We start from the raw sequence: 12,192 nt of genomic DNA on the forward strand, positions 1-12,192 counted from the left end.
GACTGTTCATGGGTAGTGGCAATAACTCCAAGCTGAGTTGATGGAATGATTGTGTACAGTTTCCACATACAGATGCGTTGTTTCCACAAGTTGGCGACAAGTTATCTGTCGATTTTCAAGGATCAGGTGTTTAATTTGCTGAACATTAATGGGAACGACAGCAATGGGCTCCAAGCCACCATAGGCTGAAATGGGATGTACGGCCTTCTTTCAAATTTTGTGCTTGAGGCCTTCTGGTAATGTTAATTGGTTGTACACCTTCATTCGCTAGAAATGTCCACACGATCCCTTTTTGAATAGAATGCCCCTCGTACTATATCGATTCATGTACAGTGGAGTCTAAATATCGGAGACCATGTCGAACCTTTCTTTAAAATAAAATAAAACTTTGGAAATTCTACAATAAATCCTGGGAAATATGTAATATTTTGATTATTTAATAGTATAATAGTAGATCAATTGCACAATTTCTAGTTCAGTGTTTGAATCTTTATGCAAATTTGTGACGTTGAACACTTTGATATCTTCATACAAAAAGTCAGATTTTCTGTGAGCCACATGCTTGTGGAGTTCACGCACACCTGCTCACGTGCACACTGTCATTGAGGACGTATAAAAAGATTCTACACCCATGCTATTGCTGTTAATATCATTTGCCATGAAAACTTTTGGCTTAAATTGAAAAAGTCTTTAAAAGACTTTTGGGACCTTATAGTTCTGCCTGTTCACAAAACAGGTGATTTCATTTGCCTACTGTATCAGGCTGAAAAGTTGTGCGAATTAACTAAAAAACATAAAAAGTCAAGAACTGGCTATGACCCAATGGTATTCAGCTTCTGGAGCCACGGCCTGGCTCACCTCCAGACTTAAAGCCAATATAAAACTGTTAGACAATGACGAAGAAGGCAGCAGCAGTCAAGAAACCGTCTTCTGTACATGATCTTAAGAAGTAATTAAGCGAGTGACACCATAGTATTGCAGACATATTTTTGACTTTATTCGCAGAATAAAGGACAACTAAATATCTAATTTATTCTAAATACTTCAAGTTTAAGCCTGCCATTTCATTGCATAAAATAACACATGGCCTCATGGTGGCGTAGTGGTTAGCACTGTGCCCTTGCACCTCTAGGGCCAAGAGTTTTATTCCTGCCTCTGGTCTGTGTGCGTGGAGTTAACATGTTCTCTCGGTGTTTGTTGGGTTTCCTCCCACAGGTTAATTGTTTATTTTTTCCAGATTGCCCATAGTGTGTGTATGTGTGTGTGTGCCCTGCGATGGATTGGCCTGCCCATGTGCCCTAAGTCTACTGGAATAGGCTTCAGGCCTGTGGCCTTCACAGTGTAGAAGATGAATGAGTAAATTAAAATAACACATTATTCTTAATATCTTAATAATCATTATTTTAAAAGTATGAGAATGTCATTAAAACATTAAATTTTACTTTTGTCTTAATACTATTGGCCACATTGTATTAATAAGGACAGAAAGGCAAGAGCTCAGGTGACTATCTGGGCTGAACCATTTATTCTGACTCAATTGTAGTGTTTAATACTCAGCCACTGGGACTGTAGGGCAGGCCCTAATTCTCAAACCTGGATTAAAATAGGAAGTGTCGGGAGGGGGACCCGACATAAAAACCTGTTCTGAGTCAAAAGTGTGGCTCGTATCACACAGAACCTTAACTAGACAGTGTGTGTTGGATTATTTAGCATCCATGATAATATTTTCTGTTTTATGACAATATCCACAATGTTTATTTAAACAGTAAATTAAATAATATAAGATCTGACACATTACTGTAAAATTCCTTACTGTAAATGGTGGGAAGGTGTTTGATTAGTTTGCCGAGCTCTAACAGTAGTTTCTACTGTAACCCAAATGTCATTGGCCCTTAAGCAAGGCCCTTAACCCTCTCTGCTCCACATGTGCTGTATCATGACTGACCCTGAACTCTGACCCCAGCATCCTAACAAACTGGGATATGTAAGAAGAAAAAAAAATCACTATGCTGTAATACTAAAAAAATGATCTGCACTCCTCTTATAATAAAACTCTGTCTGAGTAAAAGTCTACTGTGCAGGTGTTAACATGTTACATCAGTTCATTTGTAACTGCAGTGGATGGATGCCCATTTGCCCATGAATGATTTATAGAAAACAACCTCAATTGCCGAGCAAGAAAAAATATAAAAGTCAACCATCAGCTGGAAAATTAATGCTTACAGTTTTCTGGGATTTTCAAAAGCCAGGATTGAAACATTATTAGGAAAAAGGTTCAACAATCAACAGTGCTCATTACAGTGAGAGGTTTATTGAAGAGCTGAAGCCTAGAGCTGATTAAACACAAAGGACGGCTATTGTTGACAGTGTATTTATAAGCAAGAAGATAATGTCGGAAATGATGTCTTTGTCTTTTCTAAAATGTAATAATAATCGTAAAAAATCCTACAGCCTGAGTGCGGATAATTTTTGACTGACCCTGATATAGCTGTGACAAATAAAAGCTTCTTCTAAAACTAGGTCAGGGCCTTTTGTTGACCCTCTTAAATGTTTCTTTCCCATTTAACTCACACACACACACACACACACACACACACACACACACACACACATTAGGTAATTGATTTAAATCTGCCTCTAACTAATAATTTAAAACAGTCAGCGCATGTTTACTTTGTTAAATCTTCAGCTTTACTTTGTTAAACTCTTGAGCTGTTAACCTAACATTTAGCTCCCGAGAGAAACGCCGACCCTTCACAGAGCTGGGAATCAAGTGCTTAGGGAGACCATTAAGTGCAGGGGTAATCATCATTCAGAAATGTAAGAAACACACACACACACACACACACACACACACTAGACCAAATTTACATAACTGCCAAGAAATTTTTTAAAACCCTAAACAAACAGCTGAAAGCATAAAATCTTTAGTGCCAAGTCAAATAAAATTTACAATCTATATCTGTACAAGATATTATTATATTGGTGATAATAAGGCCACATGTAAACACGAGATATGGTGACACTTGTATGGTGGAGATGTAATTTCTGCAGAACTACCAAATAAAGCCCCCAGTGTTGATTCCAGCTGGACTTACTGTATATAAACACTGTAGGGTGTTAATTAAACGCTCCGGATGTTACATACTGTGTGTTGCTGTGTATAAATACTGCGTGTGCGAACAAATATATGGTAAATTTTTTAATAGGTCAGCAATTTTCATTTTACTTTCATCTGTCTCACAGCTGTTTTTTAAATCTGGTTTTCATGCATGACATTGAAGTGACTCTACACACACACACACACACACACACACACGCATTCTTTCTCTTTCTTTCCCTCCCTCTGGCTTCCTCACTTATTTTCTTTTCTTCTCTTAGATGTGTGTGTGTGTGTGTGTGTGTGTGTGTGTGTGTGTGTGTGTGTGTGTGTGTTTGTGCACACCGCAGCCATGCAGCTCGGGAACATCTGGTGCTGCTGGTAAAAAGGTTCCATTCAATTCTGCTGAGCTCAGTCTGACCTTTGACCTGTTATGAAATTCACTTAGAACCAAAATGCAAATTTTGGGCAAAGTTTATATATTTTTAATAAGATTCTCTTATCTAAAGGCACATGGTGATCAAACCCAATGTGCCTTTGTTATAAGGAATAATAGGATTGTGTGCATTTGCATGTCTTTGGCTGCCCAGCACAGTTAGGTTTATAAAGGTTTTAGACTCTAATAATGCTTTGTGCACTTATTAATTAATTATTAATTGACTACAAGTGTATTTGATGTAGTCAGTGATCTGATTGCTATTGCTTAACTGGCTTTGGCAAACTTTGCCTACATGTGAAAAAGTGTGTGAATGGTGCACTAGCATCCCATCCAGGAAGTTTTCTTGGGCCATGTCCACAGATGATTCAAGAGTCTCCAAACAGCATTTATCAACATTACATCTTATACGCACTCACTCACTCACTCACTTACTCACTCACACTGCTTTATCCTGAGAACAGAGTCGCAGGCCTGGAGCCTATCCAGGGAGACTTGAGGCGGGGTACACCCTGGATGGGGTGCCAATCTATCTCAGGGCATACACACAGATTCACACGCTACTGGGATACACACACAATTTGAGAATGCCAATTAGCCTAATCTACATGTCTTTGGGCTGAGGCAGGAATCCAGAGTACCTGGAGGAAACACACCAAGTATGGGGAGAACATGCAAACTCCATGCAGCTCCAAGATGGGAATCGAACCACTAACTGTAGGCCTGGAGGTGCAAGGTGACAGTGCTAACACCTAAACCAGTAATGTCTTAGAAATAATAAATAAATTTGCCATCCCTCAGGGGGGCTACTGGCCTGGGGCTCTGAGCAGATGGCCTGCCTTGCTTGTTGACAAGCTGTGCCTCTGGTCACGTCAATCTGCAGAGCCATCATCACCTTGACCAGGATAAAGCGCTTACTTACAATTGAATGACTGAATGTTTATTTTTTTCACAACTTTATTAACGAGAGTGGTATTGCATCACTCTGAAATATATAATAAAACTTAATAAATTACGTTAAAAAAAACAAAGAACATGTAAATAATGGGTTCATTATCTTCTGAACAAACTTTAAATGAATAAATAAATAAATAAATAAATAAATAAATAAATACTCAGTATTGAGTCTCCTGAGCCGTTCATTGCACTTTCATTTTATTAAGAGATATTTTTGTTCATATTTGTTTTTATTTATAATGCTGAGTGACCAAATTTCCGGCTCAAACTTTTGGCGCTCTTTTCCTGCATGGAAAAGGTTCCTTATGAGCAAAGTGTGAGGGTAAAATGAGGAAAGAGTGCCCCGTGTGTCACACACATGCTATTACAACAACTCAATAACTCAATAAACAATTGCAATAACCGTAACAGTCCCTCAGGAGTTTAGTGTTTACTTTAACTTGATGAAAAGGTTAAATATGCTGTTTATGAAGCCAGTGAGCGCAAATTATTATTATTATTATGTAAATTAAAGTAGAATCATTGCTTTATTATAAACAAACATGAAGAATGTCTGTAAAAATTTAAAAAACAATTTCACAATTTAAAATGCATTTAAAGTTTTTTTTATTGCCAATATTGACTATTATTAATATATTATTTCTTTTAATTATTCACTACACCAACATTTTACACAGTAAATCTATATGGTGAAGACAGTATTTTTCACTGAGTTTTGTATATTGCAATGTATTGAGTAAATATTACCTGAAAGTACCTAACACACATATACATACACGACATGATATCTTTATCTGCATTTGAGCAATAACTGGCTCCTCTTGCCTCACACAGCCCCACACTCTGTAATTATTTTAAATTCTAAAGATAACTGTAATTAATCATGAGAATATGAAGCAACAGGAGGAAACTCACTTATCCAGGACGAAGTACAGGTCAAATCCACCGTAACATGATGGTCCATAACTCTGTCCAACAACGCCCCCAACCAACACAAACACCAACACACACACCTTGACACAACACACACACATTATTCCAGCAGGGAGAAATAGAGTTGAGCAAGGTGAAGAATCAAAAACAAAAAAGAAAAAAAAACTTAAGTGGAGCTCTGACAAGGGATGTGTGTGTGTTTGATTCCTCCTGCAGCTGCTCATAAAATTTGAAGAGTTTATGAAGACTGGGAGGAGAGAGGGAAAGAGAGAGAGAGAGAGAGAGAGAGAAAGTGAGCGAGAGGAACCGAGAGCATGTCAAAGTAAAAAGAAAAGGAGGAGAGAGAAACAGAGCATGTAGAATTGGAAAAAAGAGGAGGGAATTGAGAGAGAGAGATTCATACATAACCATTTATATGGATAATTAGGTTAGAAAAGTACTACTTATGTTTAATTGTGCCTAGAAATAATCTATAAGAATTAAACTTTTTTCCAAATAATTTATACAAAATGTATCCAAAAATATATATTCATTTAGATATAATTTTATGTTTCATCACTGACAGATGAACGTAGTTGTTAAACTGAAGGGCAACCAAAAGTAACAGAAACACTTCTACTTCTACTTTAACATCTACCAATCTCACGTTGTTTTCCTTGCAGGATCTCAAATTACAATGAAATGTTTTTTCAACAAACGTCATATAATTATTTGCCTGCATTATAAAGAAACAACAAAGAAAGAAGGAAGAAAGATTTAAAATGACTGAAGTTGGAGTAAGATTAAATCATTATAACAGAAAATTATTATTATTAAAACCTGGAAAGTTAGTGCTAAACTGTCAACTTCATCAAAGTATGATAGTCAAGAAAAAATAATAAACGGAGACCCCTAAAATCTTGTTGAGGTTATAAAGAATCACAGCTATGGTAATTGTTAAAGTGAGAGAAACACAATGTAATGGGAACTCATAGGATTGGGACTAAACAGCTGTGTGGTCATTAGAAGTTGTTTGTGAGGAATTAGGAAAAAAAATTAAGTTTGCTTTAAGTATGTATAAAGACAAAAAATTGCAATGGGAAAAAGGTCATGTGGTCCAGATTGACCCTACGGATACTCTATACTGTAAGAAGGATGTCGCATGAAGGAATGTACCCATCATGCTTTGTGTCCACTGTACGAGCCTTTGGAGGCAGTGTTTTGATCTCGGGTTGCTTAAGCTGCTCAGGTCTAGGTGCAGCAACGTTATGTGGGTGTCACAAATTCAGCCTCGGCCAGAAAAAATGCCTCAATCACATTTCACCCAAAACAGAGGTTGACGGGACTAGCCTCACATCACCCGACTCTACTAAATTACCCAGTGTATATCGGGACCTCGCTGAGGCCTCAAGTAAGACCAAGGCATCACAACTGCCTCCTCATAGCTCCACCGACTGTGCCATTGACTTTCTGCCAGGCTCTCATCCTCGCATATACCTCCATGGGTCGCATATTTCCCCTTTCCCAACCTGAATCCATCGCCATAAAGGCCTACTTAGAGGAGGAACTGAGAAAAGGCTTTATTCGTCCATCCACTTCCCCTGCATCGGCTGGCGTCTTAAAAAAAGATGGTGGCCTCCGCCCTTGCATCGACTACTGAGGTCTTAACGAGATGACCATCAAGTTCCGCTACCCGCTCCCACTTGTTCCTGCTGCATTAGAACAACTACGCACTGGCAAGTTCTTCATCAAGCTGGATTTACGCAGTGCCTACAATCTCATTCGCATAAAGGAGGGTGACGAATGGAAAACGGGCTATTCAATCACCACTGGTCATTATAAATACCTCGTTATGCCCTTTGGACTGGTCAATTGTCTGTCTGTGTTTCAGGCCTTCATTAATGACGTCTTCTGGGACATGCTCAACCGCTGGGTCATCGTCTACATTGATGATATCCTGATCTATTCTGACTCCTTCCACAATCATGTAAATCATGTTCGGTCAGTCCTTCAACATCTCTCACCCCCACTGAACAGAACTCTGATGTCGGCAATCGGGAGGAATTTGAGGAATGGCGTTATTGGTTGGAGGGGGCAAAACATCTGTTCACCGTTCTTACAGATTACCACAACCTGGAATATCTTCGATCAGCCAAACGACTCAACCACAGGCAGGCCAGATGGGCTCTGTTTTTCACTCGATTCAATTTTTCAGTCACCTACCGTCCAGGCTCCAGAACACTAAAGCCGATGCTCTATCACACCTCCACGATTCACTCACATTTACTTCCACCGATGAACTTATCCTCTCTCCCAACATCATCGTGGCCCCTGTACGGTGGGACATCACAACAGAGATTTTTGAGGCCCATCTAATCCTCCATCACCTGTGCCCACCTAACCGCACCTATGTACTGAGAACACTGAGACAATGACTCCTTCAGTTGGGCCATTCCACACCCAGTTCTGGTCACCCTGGCATCACTGCAACCACCCAACTCCTTATCAACCACTACTGGTGGCCCTCACACCAGACCGACACCATCTCTTGTTGCATCTGCAATACCTCCAAATCCACTTACCAACTCCCTGCCGGCCTCCTCCAAGCGCTGCCCATATCTTCGATGCCCCTGGTCTCACATTGCCATTGACTTTGTCTGCCACCTTCCTCAGGGTATACCACCATCCTTACTATTGTCGACCGCTTCTCGAAGGCCTGTCGCTTCACCCCCCTACCCAAATTATCTTCTGCACTCGAGACGGCTGAGGCATTGTGCAACCAGGTATTTCGATTCTACGGCCTCCCCGAAGATATTCTCTCTGACCGTGGTCCCCAATTTACCTCCCGAGTCTCCCGGGCTCATTCTGTAAACTATTCAGCATTAATATCAGCCTCACATCTGGTTATTATCCGCAATCCAACGGCCAGGCTGAAAGATTAAACCAAGAACTTACTCGCCTCCTCAGATCATACTGCCAAAAGAACCAGACAGACTGGAGCTGTTACCTTCTTTGGGCAGAATACGCTCAGGACTGTCTCCGTAAGGCTCATGTACACCACCAGAGTTCGTCGCACCAGGGAGCAGGCTGACCGCCATCGACGTCCTAACCCAGCCTACCATCCTGGTCAGTGGGTATGACGGTCTACCCGAGATCTTCTGAGGAATGGAGGACCAGGAGGTGGCTGGTGACCAGAGTACCCCTCCCGGGTCCACGAAATCCTGGATTCACGTCGCCGAGCCTAAGGTCTTCAGTACCTGGTGGACTGGGAGGGGTATGGACCAGAGGAACGCTTCAATCCCTCCGAATGCCATCCCTCCGATCATCTGGTTTGTCTACACTGTTCTTATTGCTCCGGTTTGACCCTGATTTGTTTGTATATGAGTTTGTTTTCAATAAAGTTGCATATGGATCCTATTCATGCTGACTCAGCGTCACAGTGGAAATAGATTGAAGCTGACGACCGAAATGTACTGAATGACCAGGTTATTACATCTATGGACTGTCCTTATGGCACGGGGATATTCCAGGACTCAAATTGGCAAAGAGTGCTTCTGGGAGCACGAGGAATCATTTTTACACATAGATTGACCACCACATTGTGCAACACAAAATTGGTTCATTAAAAGCTTAGAATGTTCAACCTTTTTTTTTTTTTTTTGACCAGGCTGTGTCGTATGTAAGGTACATTTGGCTTGACAACCATATATATTGAAGTCACTTTAATATATACAGACATTACAAAAACTGTCACTACAGTCATGCAGCTGGTTTGTCTGAAAAAATATTCTATTCAAAAACTATACAAAATACTTTGATTTCCAAACTAACACCCTCCCATAACCACACACGTATACAGCGGGTACCACAGCAGGCCAGAGTTTCTAATCTAAGTATATATTTTATTGAAGTTGTCTTGCAGAGTAAGAAGAATGTTAGTGTTCTGACTTAGAAATCTTTGACCCAAAGCTTTAAAATGTTCTAAGTAGTTTTCGAGATAATAAATTATTAGTCTTGGATTGTGGATTTAACATTTAGTATTATTAACCATGAACTCATTTTTACTACAGTAGTTTTCAACACCTTGCAGAAGCTGAGTATTGGACTGCTCATACATTTAATTAGTTTTTGCAAAATGTTAAAACAATACTTTTATATCTATCCATGTATCTGCACAACCCATTATGTTCCATTATTAATATTTTTTGTATAATAGTTCTGTATCTGTTCCCTAAGTTCTCACCAGTGTTGTATTCTTTTGGGAGGTGGATTTCCCAAAATCAGCAGGTTCAGCATACTTTGGCTGAGTAAAATTAGTTGCTTGGAAATCTTACAGGTTAAACTCCAGAGCTCTACTTAGACTTTCATATTTTAATTTTTTTTTAGCCTGAATTTATGCTCAGTAAAGCAAACACAGAAACATGCTTGATGTTCAAATTATAAAACACTATCCAGGTAAGTACGTGGTATGGACACCAACTGCGACACAAATGATTTAGCTCTAACAAACAGATAGCCATTAAGCTTTTAAACCAATGTTTTGCTCATTATTGTCTATTTTTGGAATTTGAACGAGTGTAAAAGAAGCAGTCTTTTTTTTCATGTTTATAGCTTTGCTTCAGTATTTTTTTAACGTACTTGGTTCAATTTGCTGAAATACCAGTCTGCAGTCGCCAGCTGGCAGCCCGGTCTATAAAACTAGAATGACATTGTAATTACACTAAGCAACCCTCCAAAAGTCCTTCCATAGTGGAAAAAAAATCCAAATTGCATCAATTTATGGCTATAGTGTCACTGTAAAAATCATAGAATTTAAGAAATTATTAATGGTTAATGGTTTTAAATATCTTTTCACGTTCTTATTTTTTATATCTCTATTTTCTATATTTCTACATCATTATTGGCTTTGAGTCAGATCCATCAAGCATGAATTTTGGGAATATATTGTATTAGTGTATATGTACTGTACTGTATATACAGTACTGTATATAACTCTATTATCATTATTCAAAGCCAATAAAAGGGCAAAAGTGGGGTATTTAAATTAAATAAATATTAAATATCAATGCATTATAACAAACAGAAGGTATAGTAAATTATAAAGATATTATAAATAATAATAATTTTAATTTATTTAATTTATATTAATTTTAATTATCTCATTTTGCTGTCAAACTGTTTCTACACTTATTAGATAACCAAACAGAGTCCCAAAAATTTAGGCCAGAAGTTTTAATATATCTGCAATCAACACAGGGTTAAAATTATACATTCAGGGTCAAAAACATACACCCACTTACACTGTAGAGTATTCATTCAGTAGTGCTGAAAGTTCCAAAATGTACTTTAATTTGCCAAGTCCTCTTAACTTCCTGTTATTGATCTTGATTGACTACAGCTGGTAGTTTCGCCGTGCCAACACACAGTACAATGAGAAAGTCCAAGGATCCTAGTGCAGATCTGACATCTTTGTATTGTATTGATATCAGAGAACCTCCAAACAAAAAATTCGATTCCCACCTCCTGTGTGTATGGAGTTTGCATGTTCTCCTGTGCTTAGTGGGTTTCATCCGGGTACTCTGGTTTTCTCCCACAGTCCAAAGACATGCAGATTAGGCTAATTGGCATTTTCTAAAACTGCCCGTAGTGTGTGAGTGTGATGGATTGGCACCCTATCCATGATGTACCCCACCTCGTGCCTAAAGTCTCCTGGTATAGGCTCCAGGCCCCCCGCGTCCCTGTATACAACATAACGCGGTATAGAGGATGAATGAGTGAGTGTATGTTGTACAAAAAAAAACCCAGTTTAAAGAAATCTTTGTGTGCCAAATATTGCCATGACGTTGTAAGATTCATAATGAGAGAATGTAAACATCTGAGCACAGATGTGTATTTGTATCTGTACTTGTTGCCATTCAGAATACATCTGTGTAAGTATTACACTTAAGGACTGAACTTGTGAGGATAGGTCAGACATAAATTTTTACATTTTCAAACATCAAAAAAATGTTGTATTCATTTGTTCCTTATCCTTTATCAAATGATCTGTAATATAAGTTATACATAACCACACTGATAATATGTGTAACTAGGGACTGAAAAACTCATGTAAGTATTTTCCAAAAAAACATGTACTCCAGGAAAATATGCTGCTCATAAAATATGCTGCTCCATTAAACGTAACTTAGGTGTGAACTGACTTTTTGCTTATTATCTTAGTATCACCTCTTGAATCTAAAATTGACTTGATTACACACAGAATCCCCACAAGACCACAAGTGGCGCTTTTGGTATTGGTGGATACACAGTTAAAGGTCTTGTTGTGTAGATCAATGTGCACAGTATAGATGTGAGCTGATCATTACAGAGAGAACAAGACAAAGAGAACCACACAGGAAACATATACTCACATATTATACACATAATACAGGCCAGGAGGCATTACACTGAAGAAGAGAGACTCTGTGACGCCTACAATATTACCATCTATATGTGTGTGTGTGTGTGTGTACAAATGTCTTGGATGTGTTCTCAATCAGTATGTTGTAGAAAAAGTTATTTGACATAAGATGAGGAATTTAATATTTTGGGAATCTTCGAGCTGATACCGTGATGGCCTGAACATCGCCATACTACCTGGTCAAGAAGAACAAGCTCTAGCATCAGAGCTGAGATGCTGCATTGTGTGTGTGTGTGTGTGTGTGTGCGTGCGTGTTTTTTTCTCTGAACACGGCATTTATGTTTTGTGAAGGATGTGGTTTCAGACAGCAGCTTCCTGACACGCTGT

General features: G+C 38.9%; 1 protein-coding gene across 1 annotated transcript in view; it reads right to left on the reverse strand.

Moving 5' to 3' along the window:
• The window catches only part of antxr1b (ANTXR cell adhesion molecule 1b), a 35,829-nt gene extending 30,170 nt beyond the window's left edge, over positions 1 to 5,659 (reverse strand). Inside the window, exon 1 of the mRNA XM_053476296.1 lies at positions 5,409 to 5,659. Within this exon, the coding sequence (XP_053332271.1) occupies positions 5,409 to 5,650 (242 nt within the window). The 5' untranslated portion in view covers positions 5,651 to 5,659. The remainder of the gene's footprint in view (positions 1 to 5,408) is intronic.
• Between the last annotated feature and the right edge of the window lie 6,533 nt (positions 5,660 to 12,192).

This window comes from Clarias gariepinus, chromosome 17, assembly GCF_024256425.1.
Source record: "Clarias gariepinus isolate MV-2021 ecotype Netherlands chromosome 17, CGAR_prim_01v2, whole genome shotgun sequence".
Taxonomy (NCBI): domain Eukaryota; kingdom Metazoa; phylum Chordata; class Actinopteri; order Siluriformes; family Clariidae; genus Clarias; species Clarias gariepinus.